General features: G+C 36.8%; 1 protein-coding gene across 1 annotated transcript; it reads left to right on the plus strand.

Annotated features, from left to right (window-relative positions):
• The first annotated feature begins 459 nt into the window (after positions 1–459).
• On the plus strand, positions 460–16,304 carry LOC137966261 (uncharacterized). Its single transcript, XM_068812832.1, has 9 exons — positions 460–1,169; positions 11,946–12,131; positions 12,433–12,525; positions 12,720–12,902; positions 12,985–13,087; positions 13,162–13,347; positions 13,565–14,841; positions 14,974–15,443; positions 15,818–16,304. Exons 1-9 carry the CDS (start codon positions 912–914, stop codon positions 15,873–15,875), a joined length of 2,814 nt encoding a protein of 937 aa, XP_068668933.1. The 5' UTR covers positions 460–911; the 3' UTR covers positions 15,876–16,304.
• The last annotated feature ends 4,650 nt before the right edge of the window (positions 16,305–20,954 follow it).

The following is a 20,954-nucleotide window of genomic DNA, read 5'->3' on the forward strand; positions in this document are numbered from 1 at the left end:
CCTATCAGGATAAAGCCTTGGCGTCGATCTCGATCTATCTTATCCAATTTAATTTCATCTATCTCACATAAATTATACTAGACTCTACCATGGCTTCACTAGCCAAGCTAATGTTTGGCAAAAGATTTACAAAAAAAAGTTTGAACTCCAATGAGCTAGTGAAACTTAGCACTAAGAGATTCATTACTAATTAATTAATTAATTAATTAACTAAATTTCTATGTTTCCCTTTTCGCATGCCATAAAACTACACAAAATGGGATTTCATTGAGTATTTAAAAAAAAAAAAAATAGTACCAGTGAAATCCAAGAATACCCAGCGAACTCTTCCGAGGAAGTCTGGAGAGAGAAGGTGATCCTATGGGACATACGTGCCCTTAAAGAAGGAACGGACAATTAGCGCAGTTAAAGTAAAACAAGGGTGTCTCTCACTGCGTTTTCTATCGACAGATTCTGAGAGAAAGAGAGCGAGCTCTGGTTTTCTCTTTTTATTCTGAGGAAAGGGACAGAAAGAACAGAGAGCGAGAGCAAAAACATCCGTGGGAGAGGACGCCGCGGATCGAATTGAAACCACTGCCTTTTTTCTCCAAAATCTCTCTAAAGTCTCTATTTTGTAGCGAATGTCCATTGTTCATTGTTCCTATTTTACATTATCTCAATCATCTTGTTGTTGTTGTTTAATCGATTGCAGGCAGGCCTGTACAAAAATATTTTTGCTTTCCGTTGGTTTTTTGTTCTCCTGTATGGATTCTGAACGATCTGGACGCCGTTTTTATTAGAATCCCCTTCAATCCATTCAATTAGTAACGATGTTTACGCCCTTGCTTATCTAAGGGGCCGGGACGGTATGGTCGGCCTCTGAGAATTTTCTTAAAATTTACTTGGGTGGTCGAATTCCAGTTTTTGATTGCATGGGCGATCTCCAAGTTTGGGCCCCGCAGCCGAGTGGCTTCTTGAACAGCCCGCCCTCTTCCCATCGATTATCTTCGTCTTCATCTTCTTCATCCAACCCCCCTCCGTTGTCCATTACTGCAGAGTGCTTACAGAGAGGTGAGGAAACGATACGTGAGATTATTTATCGAATTCAACCGACTTTAGTCTCTGAGCAGAGGAGAAAAGATGTTGTAGAGTACATTCAGAGGCTCATAAGAGGGTGGGTTGGCTGCGAGGTGAGTTTTCTTATGTTTTAAAATTATCATGTCTCTCGAGTTCTTATTGTCTGTGCTCGTCTGTGCGTTTTTCTTCTTTCCGTTGTTTCCTCTTCTTTTTTTGTTTTTCTTTTTCTTGACATTTAATGAGCTGCTCCTTGGTTTTTCAGTCACTTAATTTCTTGTTGTTTTGTGGGTATATGAACTGGTTTCAGTTTCATCACACGTCTCGAAAGATTCTTTTTTTTTTTTTTTTTATCGGCTATAGATATGTTATAAATTTTTTTTTTTAGAGTTTTTCCATGGTTATTGTGGCACTGCGTCCCCAATGCGACCTGTATATGCAGTTTGTCTATCTGCATGTTGATCAGTTTAAACTTTTCTCTTACTTGACTGATGAGTATTCTGTTGTATTGAAGCAGTTTTTGTTCCTTCTTTCTTCTTGTCCTTTATTCCATTTGTATGTAGCCGTCCTCTGCATGCATGTCTGACACCTCTTTCTGCTTTTCAACAGTTTCAGTTTTTCCTTTGTTTAATTTACTGTTTGCCGCCGCATATTATCTTTTATTTTTATTTTTTATTTTCATTGTGCATGCTGAAGTTTGGATCCATTACAGTGGATTGACATGCATGATCTTTTTGTCATGTCTTCGTTCACCGTTATGAGTTAGTTGTTTATTGCTTCAGTTTGCTATTGCTCTTTCGCTGATGCATTTTTTTCGTTCTCATGGTTGTTTGTTCCGTTCGGTATTTGATTTTCTCTATTACAGATATTGTTGATGCATGTGTCAGTGTAAAAATCATCCATTTATTTGATCTCTTTAGGTATGTCTTTGTTCGTCAATTACATTTGTTTGTCTGTGCCATCTCAGAGAGTGATTTTGTGATTTGAGAATAGGTGGTTGACGGGAAAGTTTGAATTGTTTGCTCTGATAAATGCGTCCTTCTTTTTTTTTCCTTTTTTTTTTTTTTTTTTAACTGTGTGATCCATAGCTTCCTTCTTCCTTCTCTTTTTTGTGCCTCATTCCAGGGCTATCTCCTCCTTTTATCTGATCATTTAAAAAAAATATCAAAAGCTAGTATCTCACTTACTACTATTTTAAGATGCTTGTCACCTTTCTGCTCTCCAGGAAGTAATCTGTCGTATTTTTACCAACAGAAAAGATTCTTCTAACTCGATCTTGATCAAATGTGCTGTTTGCATTCTGAACCCTCTTTTGCAATTCTTGTATGACATTCTGATGGGGATGTACCTGCTTCCTTTTTTTTTTTTTTGAAATGATGGTGATATGCTTAAATAAAACGGGAAAAAACATGATTACAAGGAAGGGGAGAAAGATGTTTCAATCCCCATGAGGTGAAGAGCCGCCTCAACAAACCATGATGTTGAAACACCCACTTTTGCTAGATCATCTGGAAATTGTATTAGTTCTTGGAACATGCTTCAAAAATAGATAATGTGAAACTGGAATAGATAAGAATGGGACAGTTACAAAGAAATGGAGACTGTTGAGATTTTGAAGACGATGAAGGCCACAAAGGCCATGGGCAGTAAGCTGTACCTTCTTCCTTATGATGCTTCTCATATGGTATCATTTTTTGTATTCAAGGTATCTTCACTTATTGTTATAGTCTTTTATATCAGCAAATACTTCAAAAGATATAGAGTAACTTCAAAAGATATAGAGTAACTTTTTAAGACAAAAAAGTAATAATTATTATTGTTATTTTTTTGAGAAGAGAACCCTTAATTATTTAAAAAGACCATTGATTGTATCAAGAAAGAGAGAGGACCAATATAAAGGGTAATGTGATAACCATAATAGTAATTGTAGTTATATTACCCTTTTTTTTAAGACGCATGTATTTGAATTTTATTTCATTTCAATTGGCTGATCTGCTGATGACAAGATATAAATCACTCTCTACCCGTGCATGCTAAAACTCTGGATGTCAAGAAGATGCAACTTCTATTGACTCTCAGTTATCATGCAATATCTGTCTTAGATGACCTGATGTAGAGTTTTTGGTGCCAAGATCTTTTACACTGAGACTGAAGAGGGTAAAGAATGGTAAGTGCAATACAAGCCCCCTAACCCAACTTCTTCGATGGTTGGAGAGAGGACCAGCCTCAGTTCTACGAAGCAAGCCCACTCAGAAGTACTGTAAAGAACTATGATGAAACACCTCTCATCTGGGCTTCTAGAGGTGCAACTCTGGGGCTTGGCTACTCATTCACTAAAAAATTCGCCTTCTAGTTGCTAGGCAGTGAGAGAAGCCAGCAATGGTGGTTTGTTAAATTTCATTGGCAGTTCACATGGGAATTCCAATCAGATGAATGTGGAAGAGTTCCTTTATCCCTTAAGTTACGTTGATGCTGTGGAGGCAGACATTCTAATCCCTCCTAAAGAGGGGCCAAATTTTTTGCTAAGCAGCAAATATCTGATCTTATTAACAAGCATAACAAATGTGGACACTCTGGTTTGGCCATATAATGTAGTTGTTTCTGTTATTGATAGGATCCAAGATCTATGATCTTCCATATGTGCAACAAATACGGAGCCAGATTTCTTTGTTTATGATTTTGTGGTGCAAAATGAACTTTTCTAATCTTACCCAAGAATTTGTACAGCTTGTATAGGCCTTTCTTCTTCTATTTTTTTTTTTTTTTTTCAACTACTTGTTCCATTGATATTTCTTCTCTTAATGACACTCTTCTGCTATTATCATATGAAATGGAAAACCTTGACCGATTCAAAAGTTAGCTGGCTATTGTTTATAAGTATGAATATTTTTCCTTACCAGGCTCAGCCTGATCACTCGACAGTAGTCTTTGGCTCTACAACTGAAGTATAACTTTAGTGGTTAGGGAAGGAGATCATGTTTCTAGTGAGTTGTGGGCTGTATGATTTTCACAATCTGTATTGGTTTTTCCTCTTTGCACATTTGCTTTGCTATCTGTGTGGTTGGTTTAATCAGGTAGAATCAGGTTTTACTTGATTCATATCTTTAACAGTTAACAGGTTCTCTGGTTTACTGTTTTCATCCAATTACATTATTACCAGTATGCACATTGTAGAGTGAGGTATATTGTACCTGACCTGATAGGGTGATAGTACATTATACAATCTTCCTGGGAATGCAAAAGTCTTGTAGGACTTTATGCAATCTACTTAAAAAGACTAATTACCGAATTATGCATCCGTTACTTGAAACTGGAAAAGTGTTTGTTATGGAGCATACAGTGGTTGGAAACAACATAAAATTTCTATCATGGGGGCATCTGCATGATTCAGGATTTCTTGGTTGTATGCATTGTCAGAGCAACAGCTTTTCCTCATGAATTTTAGCTGAAAAGGTTTAGTGAATTACCCTGGGAGTGCCTCATATTACATCAAGCAATACGATATCATTTGTTGGCATGGCTGGAAGTAAAGTAATAGCAATAAAGAGGTATTTCAATTTATTTGCCACTTTTCTAGTGGAGGAAAGTCTTAAAGAGTCATCATCTGTAACTGTTCATGTTGATCTCCTGAGCAAACCTTGTCCCCCCACCCTGCCTTGCCACTTCAAAAAAGAAATGTTGGATATCCCGATTTAGTTGCAAAGTAATACTTTTGGCTTTAGCTGAGAGTTTGATCCAAGATTTGACTATCTCTCACTTTCCATACCACTCTTCTTTCTTTCCTTTGCTGTCCTTTTCTTCTTACCTAATTTTTTTGTGTGCTTACATGATGCAACTCTACTAGTTGGTCCTATTGTGCGAGTGCCTGTGAGCTTTTCCAACAGCTTAGTGGCCCTGAGTTTCTGAGCCCCTTTGCTATTTGTCTCATGGTCTATAACTTCAAGGGGTTCGATACATACCCTGTCTCACTTTCATGAGGGGATAAATTTTTGTTTAGCAAGCGTATTTTCAGTTTTGCACTGAAAACAAAGATGACTGTAAAAATCCAGATTAGGGTGAAGGACGAGGAGAAAATTGGGAGAAAAAGGAGAAAGGAGAAGAAGAAGTTTCTGAAGAGTCTGAAAGGCTTCATTGGGAACTATGCATGGATTTCCAGACTTCTTAAATAGGTGTTTTGAGTTAAAAATTAAAAAAGTGCCCGTATACACTTAATAAGCTTTAATCTCCTTATATCTCCCTAACTACACATTTTATGTACATGAAAAGTTAACCACTTATATAATTTAACATGCAAAACAAGATTACATAAAGAAAATTAACCACTAAAGTTGTAAAATAACCAAAATACCCCTGGAGGGTAAAATGACCAAAATTCCCCTGGATGTATTTTCTAACACTCCCCCCCAAGCTGGAGCATATATATCCAAGAGTCCTAGCTTGTTGTAGAATGATATAAATTCTCGCTTGCCAAGAGCCACGGTGAAGACATCTCCCAATTGATCTCCAGACTGAACAAATGGAGTTACTACCTCCTTTGTCATCACCACAACAATCCACTTCTATATGTTTAGTCCTCTCATGGAAAATTAGGTTACTTACAATAAAGATTGCAGCCTGATTATCACAAAACATGCTCATCGGCTCATCCTGGTTGAAACCCAACTCTCGTGCGACTGGCCTAACCCACATCAACTCGCTCACTGTGTGAGCCATCCCCCTGTATTCAGCTTCTGTACTAGACCGTGCTACAACATTCTGCTTTTTACTTCACCATCAAACCAAATTTTCTCCTAGGAAGACGCAATATCCAAAGGTTGATTTTCTGTCCAGTTTGGACCTTGCATAGTCTACATCAGAGAAAGCCTCTATCTTCATATGATTGTTAGTTTAAAGAAAAGACCTTTTCCTGGTGCTCCTTTCAAATACCTCAAAATTCTTTGTGCAGCTTTTAAGTGTATTTTCTAAGGATGTTCCATAAACTGGCTCACTACACTTCAAAAGAAATGTCAGCTTTAATAATTGTTGCATAAATTAACTTTTCCATTGACCTCCGATACTGTGTTCTATCATTTAATTCATCACTCTACTCATCATAGAGATCATGTCCCACTTCGATTGGGGTATCAATTGGCTAGGCTTCCAACAAACCATACTCTTGAAGCATATCTGTGACATATTTATGTTGTGCCATAACAACACCTTTATTTTTCCCCACTTCAATGCCCAAAAATTATTCAATGGTCTCAAGTCTTTAGTTTGAAAATGTGCAGACAAATGAGACTTGATATCCTCTATATATCACTCCTAGATAATATAATATCATTTAGATAAACCAAAAGCTCCACAATTCTAGAGGACCTTTTCATCACAAACAAGGAGCGATCACAATGACTCATCGAGAACCCTATAAATACCACAAATTAACTGATTTTTTCAAACCAAGCACGTGGACTCTACTTCAGCCCATAAATCGCCTTCTTAAGTTTGCATATTTTATGTCTCCCCCTAACCAACATATCCTGAAGGTTGCTCCATATATACTTCTTCTTCCATATCACCATATAAGAAGGCGTTTTTAATGTCCAATTGACGTAGGGATCACCCCTGATTCACTGCAATCGAGAGCAAAATACGGACAAATGATGAACGAGAGTAACAAGCAAAAAGGTTTCAAACACATCAATACCAAAAGTTTGAGTATACCCTTTCGCAACCAACCGAGCTTTATATCGCTCAATAGAACCGTCTGCATAATACTTGATAGTACCCAACGATAGCCAACAACTTTGGCCCCAAATGGTAGATCACACAGTTGCCAAGTGTCTTGATCTATCAAAGTATCCATTTCAACATCCATAGCTTGCTTCCAATGAGGAGATTCAAGGCATCCTGCACTAAAGAAGGGATAGTGCAAGTAAAAATGGCCAAAACAAAATTTTTATAGGAGTCAGATAAGGAACAAAAAGACACATACTGAGATAATGGATACTGCATACCTTTACCTCCCCTGACACCGTTTCTGAGTGCAATAGGAAGATGTAGATCATTATCTCCTGGATCTTGAGACGAAGTAGAGTCATGGGCCGGTGGTGATACTTCTTTCCGGCATTTGTTTTTCAACACTGACAACTTGTGACAGTCCAATGGGTTCATCAACTGGTATAGGGACAACTGGTGTCGATTTAGGTTAGACAATAAGATTAGAAGGTAAAGACATAGATGAAAAGAACGATACATCCTCAAAGAAAGTAACATCAACAGATACAAATGTTTTTCTAGTGGATAGATAAAAACTTTTGTACTCCTTGTGTGTGATTGCTTGGGGAGACAACTTATCCCTGGAAGACCCAAATACATGAGACCCAAACACATCCAAACACCCGGGGAGAAATAGCAAATAATGGTGCGGAATGGCTAAAGAACTTGCATAGGAATTTTTCCTTCTAACACAGAAGAAGGTATTCTATTATCCAATAAACAAGCTATAAGAAGAACATCACCCCAATTAGGCTTGGACACATGCATATGTATCATCATTGTCTTAGCTACCTCTAGTAAATGGTGATTCTTAGTTCAGCTATGCCATTTTGTTGAGGGGTAAAGACACACGACGTCTGATGCATAATTCCCTATTCTTGACAAAAGACTTGAAATATATGACTCATGAACTTGAGGCCATTATCAGTACGCAAGATATAAAACGCAACAACAAATTGATTTTTTATTTCATTGAAGAAAAATTTGAATACATCAAAAGCCTTAGATTTTTCTTTAAGCAGGTAAATCCAACTACACCTACTAAAATCATCGATAAAGGAAATAAAATACCTATGACCAAACTGACTAGTCATAAGACAAGGACCCCAGATGTTCAAGTGTACATTCTCAAATAGATGGCTGGTTTTATGAGACGAGACTTGAAATGAACTTCTATGATGCTTGCCTAGTTGACACGACTTGCATTGATAAAAAGAACTAGATGGAAAGTTTGGAAATACTTGAGTCAGTTTTGCTGTAGACAGATGACTTAGCCGCAAGTGCCACTGTAGAGGAGAATTTGCAGTATGTAAAACCTGAATACTATTTTATCGATGGTTCTCCAGGTAGTATAGCCCATCTCTTTCATGAGCGGAACCAATCATTTTCCTTGTCGCAAGATCCTAAAAAACACAATGAGTAGGATAAAATGTGAGGGAACAACTGAGGAGACAAAAAGAAAACAGGAATAACATTGCCTACTCTTTGAACAGGAGACGTAGAATCATCTGCAAGATTAACATGTTTGACACACAGAGATTTTTTTAAAGTGGAAAACAATGACAACATACTTGACATATGTCTGGAGGCTCCTGAATAAAGAACCCAGAATGGTGACGAGTGAACATATAAGCAGCCTTGCTTGAGTCAACATTGGTAGAACTCAGAACTGGAATAGAAGCTTGAGCTATATATGTTGAGGTCGAAGCAACAAAGATTTGGGTCATGCACTGAGCAATCTGCTGCTGTTGCTGTATCAATTGTTACATCTCATCTGGAGCACCCGGTGTAACCGACATAGAAGAATCTAAATTCCCACTTCCACTATCAGGAGTTGTAGAATTAGCCCATGCAGGTGTCCCAAAATTAATCCAGTATCTGTCAGAGTAATGATTATTTTTGCCTCAGTGAACACACTTCCTTTCTGACTTACCATCATCATGTCCTCTACCTCTGCCTGGGCCCTCTCTACCTTGGCCTCTATCTCTACTTCTGCCTCTAGAGGAATCTGTAGGGGCTGATGTAGTGTTGGAAACATTAAGAGTAGTGATTTCCATTATCTTACCTCTTTAACCTGTTCTAGGTACAATAGTCTTCTCAACCCTCATAATTTGATTAAAATTGGTAGAGAGAGTAGAGATTTCATTAGAAGCTAACACCTGGGCTTTAATAACATCCAATTCAGCACCTAAACCATACAAATTTTTTGCAACAAACAACTAATTTTGTTGTTTTCTCAACTCATTTTCATCCGTAGTAAACGAACGATATACAATGATCTCTAGCGATATGCCAAGGAATGCACTATAATATTCTGTAATAGTTCGATTTCCTCTTTTCAACCCAAAAAAGTATGTATACAGCTCATAAACTCGAGAGCGATTACTCTCTCGTGCATATAAAGATTTTAGAGATAATCACATTGCCTTTGCTGTCTCACAATTCATAACTTGATTTCCGAGAGTAGAATCAGTACTATTGACAATCCAGGTCATAACCTGACTACCCTCTGCCTCCCAATCATCATCTGGAGGCACTGAAGGATCATCTCGGATAAACTTCAACTTCTTTCTATACTTAAAATATATTTTGATAGGCTTAGTCCAATTAAAATAATTAGGGCTAGCATCATCAATTGGGTGATGACGCAAGCATCCAACACTGGGTTGAGCGACGCAGATCTCAAAAAACCCAATTAGGGCAATCAAAGTGTAGAGAATCCTTCAATGATTCATAATGACCAGTAATCCTAAGGTTATGGCAGAAAAAAGAAAAAAAAAACTTAACTTTGATGAACTAGCATCAAAACCCTGTAGTTTTTCTCCTTCCAGCAGGTCATCCTCTTCAAAAATGGCAAGAATTTGCGGTAGAGTTCTCCCAACAATGATCTATTGCTTTGATACCATGTAAAAATCCAAATTTGGGTGAAAGGAAGAGGAGAAAATTGAGAGAAAAAAAGGAGAAAGGAGAAGAAGAGATTTCTGATGAGCCTGAAAGGCTTTGTTGCGAACTGTGCACGAATTCTCAGACTTCTTGAATAGGTGTTTTGAGTTACAAATTACAAAAATGCCCCTATACACTTAATAAACCTTAATCCCCTTATATCTCCCTGGATGTATTTTCTAACAAAAGGACATGCACTGCAATACAGCTTTCTCTGGCTCTATGCCATGGAGAAACATGAGAAAAGAGAAAAAACACAACTGCATGATTGTTGTCTCAGCCATAACCATGCCTTTTTGTCTTTTGAACTGCCTTTTTTGCGGAACATCTGTTTTATTTGTTTGATAAAGATGATGGAACAAATAGATGAATCCTTATTTGAGATAACAACTTTAACTAGCTCACATTTGGGATCAGTTTCATGCTAGAGGAGATTCTATTATCATATTAAAGTTTTCCTTGGGGCTTTTATTATTAGTTTTGGAAGTCTAGCATGGCGGATGTATTATAAGGAAGTTTCTATTGCTTTCATTCTAACCATTTCTCCTTTTGAGTAGATTCTTCTATTTGTTATAGTGCATCTGGGGTGGAAGTTATACATCTATTGATTTGGCTGAAACATGTAGCTATGGAATTAATTCATAAACAGTTTTATGGAGATGCATTAGGATATACACTTTCAACTCCTTGCAAAGGGGCTGGTTTGAAGCTTTTCTCATGGCATCATTTTCTTGCTTCCTGCAAGTGTGTTGCTAGTAAATCTCATCTTGGAGACTTGAGTTTCCCAGATGTCTTGAGACAGAAAGATGGTCTTCTGTAGACATTGGCTCCTTGTCATTGGATGCCACCTAGGAGTTTCATCACAGTTTGGCTGGTTATTACTTCTCTGAGATGGCTTACTGTAAGCATGGGGAATAAACCGACTATATGATAAAGTTATGAAGTTCCTCTTGCTTTTCTGTATGTTATTCTGAAAATGTCATAAAGAAAATTTTCAGTTTGAAAAATCATTGTTTTTATTTTCTGGTATGGAGTTTGAAAAATATCCTTAAATAGAGTTTGAAGACTTATATGGTAATAAAAAGTTGCAGCATATGTATTCTTGATTTTTACTTGTTTTGATCAGGGAATGATTGTTTTGCATGAAAAAAAGGTTTTCTCAAATTTCTGTGGTTCTTGTTAGTAATTTTTTGAAGTTCTTTTTGCATTAATTTTTTTTTTGAAGTTGTACTTTCTTATGAATTGATATATGTGCACATAGAATATTTCATATTAACTAAAATAAGATTAAAGTAAGCAGAACTGCATTTACTGTTTTCTTCATGCAATTTTTTTCTTTAATTTGACAAAAAGATTATTCTATATGATCCAAAGTAAATGAAAAATCTTTTCACGTAAACATTATTTAGACTAATATGGACAAATTTGTTTTTGTTATTGGGGTTGTGAACTATGATCGATCTCCTCAAACCTTTGAACTTTAAGTTATGGGTAAGCGTGTATATGTTATGAAAAATGTGAGTAATTGTTGTGTATGATGTAGATTTCTTTTGTTCTATTTATTTTTTATCGAAGGCATAATATTTCTTGTGTATGATGTACATTCAGGAGAAAGTCCAGTTTAATCTGTTGCCTTGTTTTTATTTTTTGTAATGCCTTTAATTTTATTGACAAAATTATCTGGCTGAGATGTTGAGAGTCAAAATGACTTTGGTTAAGGATTCTTTTTTGAGAAGTAGCATGTAGCTGAGGGGCATTGTGTTAAAACTTTCAACAATATATTTTATTTTATTTAGTTTTTTTATTTATTTTATTTATTTATTTATTTTATTTACTTTTGTGGGAACAAATTCCAGTCAAATGGACTCATCTGCTCTTCTATTTCTTTAACCAATCACATGTCGAAAGACCCTTTATTTTTTGCTCATGTATGAATTGTGAAGTGGCCAATCTAATCATAATGGCTTGTTGCCATGCTGAGTGTGGTTTCTTGGGGAGAAGATGGAAAATTGGTTCACCTTGATGGTCTTTATGCTGATTTTCATGTCTTTAATTTGTTGATGAAGCTATGACTTTTAATTTTTCTGTTGATGGCTGATTATGTGCTGATTATGATCAGTTAAAGCCACAATGTCCTCAGAGCTGCCTAATGATAATTGATTCTCATCACATCTCCTGGCAAATATTTGTAGGTCTTTCCATTTGGGTCAGTACCACTGAAAACATATCTGCCAGATGGCGACATTGATTTGACTACAGTTAGTTGTCTAAATGTTGAAGAGGCTTTGGCAAATGAAGTTCGTGCAGTCCTTGAAGGAGAAGAGCAGAACCGAGGTGGTGAATTTGAAGTAAAGGATGTGCAGTATATTCATGCTGAGGTTCTTCTCTCTATTTTTTTCTGTTTTCTTCTTTATCTACATCGAACATGTTTAAGATACATCACTATTATATTTCAAACTCTGCATGTAGTTTAAATGCTGCAAACATTTGTACTTTTTTTTATTTGTTTTGCATCATTGATGCCATTTTTTTGTGTTAGATAGAATTTGCTACATTGTTCCTTAAAAACTAAAGTTTAAACCTTTTTTTTAATTGTTCAATAAAAAATACTAGGATTTCTGTTTCCACTGGTTTTTATACTTGCACAATTACTCTGAGATCTCAAATTTATGTTGTCAGGTCAAGCTTGTTAAGTGCCTGGTCCAGAATATTGTGATAGACATCTCCTTCAATCAATTAGGGGGACTTTGTACACTATGCTTTCTTGAGCAAGTAAGTGTATACTCTTTTGTCCCAGTCTACTGATGCCCTTTTCATTTCCTCTCCTAGGTCATTTTAATTCCATTTCCCTTTTGCATTAGGGTGAATTGAGAAATCCTGTTGGGAGATCGATTTAATAGGACTCCTTGTTCTAGAAACTTCTCCAGTTGAAATGTCTCATAATTGTTGTGGTTGTCCTTTCTCAGGTTGACCATGTAATTGGCAAGAATCATCTCTTTAAGCGAAGTATTATACTGATCAAAGCTTGGTGCTATTATGAGAGTCGTATTCTTGGTGCTCACCATGGTTTGATTTCTACATATGCCCTGGAAACCTTGGTCCTGTACATTTTCCACCTTTTCCATTTGTCTCTGAATGGCCCTTTGGCGGTGAGGCTTTGATATATTGTTATGTTCAGTATTTCTAATATGGGCAATATGCTTCTATTAAACAAATCATATTTGTGTCCAGGTTTTGTACAGGTTCTTGGACTATTTTAGCAAATTCGACTGGGACAACTACTGCATCAGCCTACATGGTCCTGTTGCAATTTCTTCGCTTCCAGAAATAGTGGGTAAGAAATTGAACACTCATTTCAATTTGCTTGAATTGATCAACATATTAATTTTTACTTGTGTGGTCCCCCAGCCGAGACACCAGAGACTGATGGTGGTGAGTTGTTACTTAGCAAGGAGTTCCTTAAAAGCTGTGTAGAAATGTTTTCAACCCCACCCAGAGTTGTAGAGGTAAATGTCAGGGCTTTTCCCCAGAAGCATTTTAACATAATTGATCCAATGAAAGAGAACAACAATCTTGGACGGAGTGTAAGTAAAGGTATGTGGTTGTCTCTTGTAGACTTTCATCAATTTGATTATTTGTTAATCATGTTGACTGCTGTGGACAGGAGTCAGTTGGGTGCTTTTTCTTGGTCACTTAATTCTTTTTTTCTTGAGGATAATTGCCCTTGAAGAGGAGGCGACTTATTTATTTAAGTACTATTATAAACTTTTAACTCATTTTTTCACCCTATTTATTGGTTATTCTTATGTAGGTAATTTCTATAGAATACGAAGTGCATTTTCTTATGGAGCTCGAAAGCTTGGGCAGATCCTTCTTTTGCCACCGGAAAGTATTGGAGATGAACTAAAGAAGTTCTTTCAAAACACTTTAGACAGACATGGAAATGGGCAGAGGCCAGATGTACAAGATCTCATTTCTGCCATGCCTTATGATGCAAGTTGGATTGGTCCCATCTCATTTAAAAATGTCGATGAAGAAAAATCTGTGGAGGAGAAAAATGAAAAGGCAGTTGTGAGGTCCCTTTCACTTGGTTCTAGTGCTACCACAACTCGAGAAAGTAAGGACTATAAGAGAGCACTAATAGAGGACATTAAAAGTATTAACATTTCAGGTACTGAAAAGAAATTTGGAATGGGAGATAAAATACAGAGGTGGACTAAATATGGGGAGTCAGCAGCTGTACAATCCGATAGTTCTAAGGAAGTGGGCTCTGTTTCTGGCAGTCGTTTGGTTGGTGATGCAAAAGATTTGGCCACAGCTCGTCTTTCAGGCTTTAGGGCAACCAATGAAGCTTCAAAATCATCTCCCCTTTTGGGTAATACTGAAGTGTATAGTTCATCGACGCCAAGGGTCCACCATGCACCTCATCTGTATTTCTCCAGCCAATTCTCTGAAGATGGGAAGCTTGCGGATAAGAAGCATCTTTTTGCAGATGAGAAACTTGATTCAACCAAGGTGACAAAGCCAAGTGTGCTAGCCGAAGTTTCTGCTGTGGTGCAACCACTTGATGAGGTAGGTTGGCAGGGTCTGAATAGAAGTGTTGCCAGCTCAACAACGGAACCATTCATGTTCTGGAGACAAAATGCTGATGCATCCAAAGAATTGCATGATGGAAAAAGTAATTATTCAACTGTCTGTGCAAGTGAGATAAAGAGTCGAAGTGAAAGTTCTGAAGGTTTGACTACCTTGTCGGATCTGAGTGGGGATTTTGATAGTCACCTCAAGTGTCTTCTTTATGGCAATTATTGTCATGAATATGTATGGAGTGCACCTGTATTTCCTGTTCCACCTCTCTCTCCATCTGGGTATCGGACCAAACCTTGGGACCTCTCACGGGAACCTTCTCGTCATTCAGCAGCCTTGAAGAGGGGTGCATTCCCACATGGGAGCCTCAATGGGATTCTCCCTGGGCCCCAGTTTCCTCCTAGCCATGCTTATTATTCAGTGACCCCTCCCTTGATTTCTGGTGCTTTCAATATGGAAGATATGCCAAAGACACGGGGGACAGGCACATACTTTCCAAATACGGTTGAGTATTTTCATTTGGGTTTCATTTGTAGTAGATATATGTGGCTTTCGGCCAACTGGGTTCTTCTTGTTTATTGTCTGGTTTGGGAAAGCTCCATGTTATAAAAAGTTAAATAAATTTGAATTTTGCAGAACCATCATTCGTACAAGGAGAGGCAGTCTCCCAGTAGAGGAGGGAGGAGTATACCTACCCCTACATCAGCCAACAATAACCAGTTGCCAAGATCCCGCAACAATGGCCGGGCTGGGAATCAAATTGACTCAGTGGTCTTGCCAGAGAAAGGAAGCCACGAACCTCCACCTCCACTTCCACCTCCACCGTTGCAGCTTTCGGCTATTGGTGGGGCTGGACGTGGAAAGAACAGCCCAGTGGAGTTTGTTCCAGCCCTTCGGTCCACTGGTAGAGGGTTTTCTCATGCCAATGGCCTCACAATTCCACCTGAACAGCTGGAGTTTGGGACTTTTAAACCTGTTCAGCTTGGCGGACACTCGTCTGAACAAGGAAGGCATGTAGATTCTGGTCCTGTAAAGTACTCTCATGGCTCTGGAACACTGCCCACGACAGCAATGCCAAGTCCGGAGTTGGTTATGAAGGAGGAGAGGTATAAACATCAAATCACTATAGTACTCATTTCCTGATTTATGCTCACTGGTAGTTTTTTGGGGCTATGCAACCAGGGCAATTGATCTGGCATGTCACCTTGGTCCTTCTTTATTTCTGGTCTTTCTCACTAACTGGAAAGTTTAGTTGCCAAGAGGAGGCCTTCCTACTCTAAGAAAACTAGATATGACTGCAGATGCTGGATACATTGTGGCCCTAAGAAAACTAGATTGGACTGGGGTGGTCTATATAAGATCACATACCTATCTGCCCCCATTATTGTGATTCTTAATTTGGAAAGTATTTTTGATTGTGCATTTTATTGTAAAAATGTTAGAATCTGAAGCCATTCATTTCTTTGGTTCCAACACCCAGGGTTCCGCAAGCATACCGTCTGAAAGATGAAGAGGATTTCCCACCTCTGTCTGTCTGAATTGGGTAGGAGAAAAAGGGTTGCTATACATAGAGAAAAAGGATTGAAGAAACAGGACAAGAGGACAGTAAACATGCTAACAATCAAGCTTAGCTAGCACAACCTTGAATTGTTGCTGTGAGGAAAGGATTTTCTTGATTCTAGTCCCAAATACTTTTTTGTACATTGTTCTAATTCTTTGTCATTTTTAGATAATGAGTGAGACCAGTTTCCCCTTTTCATCTGAGGGGTACAAATATAGGATGATTGGCCGAATGCTATTTCAACCCAGTTTTTCCTTGATGGGTGATAGAAAACTAAACTTAGTCTGGTCCTAGTCAATATAAACATGTAAACCTCTGATCTTTTCGTTGATTTGTTCAGTTTATCTCTTTTCAACTTGTTGTATATATGTTTCAAAGGTTAGGTTCACTCTTTATTTCTTTGTCAGTTATGTTTCTTACAAGTATTGCTATTGTTGTTTGAAATGATGGATAAAGTCTAAACCTTTCCGGAATGGAAAGAAACAGGAGGCTGAAATTTGAGCTCCCACAGGGACGTTCTAATAGAGGTCTGTCATGCTTGAAATTTCTCTCATTGCGCACCCTTTTAGTAACATGTGTCTATGTTTTCACATTAGGGAAAAAAGACAAATCGTGTATAAAAGATATAAAGGTAAAATAAAAATTGATCCTGAGTTGAGGCTATAGGCTACGAATTTGTTTGTCATCGTCCCCTGCTGCTTCACCTCCTCTTGTTTCACAAAATAGACTCCCTGCTCCCTATTCCTACTGACTTAAGCTCACTTTGCTCTCTAATGAGCCAGTCTTAAGCTCAGCATTCTCCAAGACAGCTTCTACTGTTGCCAATAGTGATCTCCTGATTATTGCTAAGTCTGGTAGACACAAATATGCTTATACTTTCTCAAGAATTAGAAGAGCAGGTAGCCCTTCTCTTTTATTGAACTTAGCATCAAATCTAATGGACTTTGGTTTGTTGGTCATGTTCTTCCCTTCTTTGAAAAAGTTTCAAATGTCAAGAAATAAACTTGGTCACTCCCTTCTCTAGAGTAAAAGTCATATTTTTACCAGTGTATGTTGTTAAACCTCTAATATTTATTCAATTTGTCACTATTTTTTTTATGACTTCAAAGCACTGCCTATAGATATACTATCGGTAAATAACAAGAGTGCATCTACTATCCAGTTTGAGTCAAGTTTTTTATTTAGTTACCTTAAATTAGAGAGGACTATTTTCAATGCATAAAATTGGGTTTTTTCGCCTTTGAAATTATTGAGGAACAAATATGAAAAAGTTTTATAAAACTCTCATGAAAGAAATCTCATGGGAAAAAAACTTTAGCCAATGATGAATTTAGTATTATTACTCTTTTTTTTTTTTTGTTATAGATGTTTAATTATTCTATGACTTGTCTTTAGGAATTGTATTTTGGGTGTAACTGAGATATGGTTATTTTAAATTTAACTCAGATTCTATGTATTCTCTGTATTATAAATAGAGACCGTATTCTTAATTTACATGAATTAAAGAATTATTTTTTTTCCAAAAATTCAATATGATATCATAGCAGTCAACTCATAGAAACAAAGTTTTCTCATCATATATATATATATATTAAATTGGTTAAATTACTTATCCTTCCCTAAAGTTCCTCTTTGAAAATTTCATAGTTGTGTTGGAGCCTCATTGGTCAAGACAAGAGCAAAGACAATTTTTTTTTTTTTTAGATAAGGAATATAATCTCTTTGATGGTACGTATATATGGATGCTATCATAGGTTGATGTTTTGATAACATAGTCACAATCATCTATGCTAGAACTGTGTGCATAATCTTATTCACTAGCTGAATTATGCATTTATATCTAGTTAGTTTGTTTTTGAGTTATGCCATGAGTATTTACAACTGTCCAAGTTTTCAAAAATGGATTTTATAAACTTGATTCTAGCATGTTTTTTTTTTTTTTTTGGCACTTGTGTCTCTTGCATGTGTTTTTATCATTTCAACCTCTACTGGATGGACATGTAATCTCATTTATGTACCTATGTTTGTTGTTTCCTTCTATTGCTCTATTACAACTCGTTGTTGCTATGAAACATAAATGTAACTAGTTCGTTGTTTGTCTTTCTTATTTTCTTTGCTAGCTTGCAAGTGTTGGTTGAAGTTGTTTATTTTCCGTTGTTTTTTTAAATTGTTGAAAGCCACACAATGCAATTAATAATGGTATAGAGGTTAGGTTTTTCACATTTGATGGATGGTTCAACTTTGTTAAAATGCCTTTGTTGGTTGTTGTTTTTTGTTATGGATTTTGTTGTATCCTTTGTCATCCAAAGTTTAAAAGAAGATGATGTCATTTATATTGGAATCCAAAGTTGAAATGGAACACACCGAAAGTAGAAAAGAAAGTTTTATTTTGAAAGTTTTGCTACTTGAATTTTTCTAGTTTCCTTGGAGTAAAGGGAACAAATTCATTCAATAGGAGATGATTGGACAAAAAGAAGTAAAGAAGCATCAATGGAGGAATCCTCCTCCGGTTATGACTCTGCATTCGACCACAATCCAACTCCAAATAGGACTCCTCAATATTATAGGAGTCACAAAGTTCTCTACTTCAAGATCCTCTAGGTTGTTGATATGTATTATGGGAATGGAATTACGATCAAACACAGGGAAATATTGTCGTTGGGTTTCTATCGTGGTCATTCTTGAAATACCTATTTCTTCCCAAATCCATCCCAAATCTATCAAAGTTAAGAATAATCTGACAAAACAAAAATGGGTGGAGGATTTTGATTTCCTCATTTTGTTAGACATTTTCGTTCTATTTGCCCGAGGTACAATCTATCAAAAGAAGAGGTCCCTTCAAAGAGAAGGATATCAATAATGTGATTTCTCTTTTTATCCTCCTTCTCTCCAGTTAGCTTCCTTTGTATGGTTTGCATTCAACAACATGAGCTAGTCCCCTGTAATAAATGTGCGTTATTCTTGTATCGAATTGTGGGAGTGTCATGAAACTTGCATTTTGTGACTTTTGGTAGGTTCTAAGATAATTGAAGTTGACAATAGTGTTTGTGAGGATCTGTCCTACTAAATGGTGCTTAGAAGTTACTACCAATCCTCATTGTTGTGGGTGAGGTTATTGCACATGTTGTTTTGGTGTTAATGAAGACGATATTGGTCTTCATCTATTTCAACAAGCTCAACGACTTTAGAAAACAAAACTTGGTCTAGATCTAGGTCCAGGTTCAAGTCTTAGTCTAGGTCACATTCATCTGGTCATGACGATTCAGCTCCAAGTCATAAAAACCTTATTTTGGTTTTTAGGGGAGATTGCATAAAGTGATTTGGCTTGGGGTCTCCTTTTGGTGTTGGTTTACTTGTCCTATCTCTTGTGTCGTTTCTTCGATAAATTTAGCTCACACCCCAGAAATTTCTTTGAGGTCATAGTTAGTCCAATTTGTTTGTTAATTTTATAGCTCTCCTAATTTTTTCAACAAAAAAAAAGGTAACTCTCATTACTCTATTGATTTGATGGACGTCTTCTTCTTATTTTCTTTAAGTTTAGAAGCTCAATTGGAAGTAGTGTGTTGCATTGTTGCTTCCTTGTATATGTAATTTCTAAATTTTAGAAAATCATTTTGGAACTATGAGTATTGCATTGTCACCTCCTTCCATTTGAAGTATGGGCGATACTATTTTGTGTTCCTTTAATATTTCTTCAATTTATCATCTTTTATTCTAATCACTTCAAAGTAATGCATATAGACCAACTAAATGCAAGGAACAAGAATTCACCCAACGTTCAACTTAAATAAATTCTTTTATTCTTTTTACCTAAGTGGTATCTTTGAGTTACCTTATAAAGTGAATAGACTCTTTTAGTTTTTGCCCAAAAATTGGCTAGATTTGCCTTTGAAATTGAGCAACCTTTTCAAGACTAGTGTACTAGGTTTTGTCTTATGGTCAAGAATGATTTTTCTTCTCCAATATTTATTTGTACAAGTTGGGCCCTCTTACAAAAGAAAGAGTCTTCCTCAACTAAGGGGGTTAAGTAGAAAAAGAAGTACAAACAAAGAAGTATTTTACTCCACAAGTTGTAATAATATTTTACATGACCAACATATCCAAGTAAAGGGAAAAACAAAAGATGAAGAATTTACATCTATGAAGTATTTTTTGAGTCACACTGTCAATCGCCTAGCCAATACAACCCAAAAGACCGGTCTGTTAAGTGCGGAAAACAAAGTACTTAACCCAGGACCACCTCTGACACCCATTGTCCCCCCCGGTCGATATCCACGACGGCCCACGTTAGCGGCACACACTAGTAGTCTGGAAACTAGATCGCCCCTTCCGGGATTCAAACTCGGAACGTGGTGCCAAACTCTGATACCATGTCAAACGCCTAACCAATACTATCCAATAGACCGATCTGTTAAGTGCGGAAAGCTAAATACCTAACCCATCAGTGGTGGACGGAACCACCTAGCTCTAACACACACAAGATTGAAGACCAAAATTTTTTTTTTTTGCAAGTTGAAGTTACGAACTCCAACTTAAGAGGGAGTTTTGAAGAATAAATAAGGAAGAGTCTTACATAAATCTCATGGAAAAGACTCTCACAAGGAAGTTTCAGCCAAGGAGGAATTTTAGTATTATTAGTTTTCTGTTTATGTTACGATTGTTAATTATTATTAGATCTTATCTCTACGAGTAGTATTTTGGGTATAACTAAGATTTCTATTTAATTATTCTATATATTTTCTCTATTATAAATAGAAACTCAATGTTCTCAATTTACATTAATCAATTAATTATTTTCTTATCCAAAAATTCAATATAAAATTGAGTGAAGTTTTTGTTTTTCAAACTTAGATTGTTTTAACTGTGTATGGAGACTTGTCATTTGGCTAGAGTGATGTTTTCTTCTCTCATATTTGTTTTGTGCAAGCTAAGCCTCATGGGCGAAGAAATAGTGATCCCCAACTTGAAGGGGGAGAAGTAGAGGAACTACAAAGAAAAATGTATTTAGTGTCATTTAGTAGGGTCTACAATGAAAAATTCCACGAGTAGTGCCAAA

The sequence above is a fragment of the Aristolochia californica genome, unplaced genomic scaffold, assembly GCF_029961685.1.
Source record: "Aristolochia californica isolate CCGP_79_NKW_82.1479 unplaced genomic scaffold, dmAriCali1.0.hap1 SCAF_5, whole genome shotgun sequence".
Classification (NCBI taxonomy): Eukaryota; Viridiplantae; Streptophyta; class Magnoliopsida; order Piperales; family Aristolochiaceae; genus Aristolochia; species Aristolochia californica.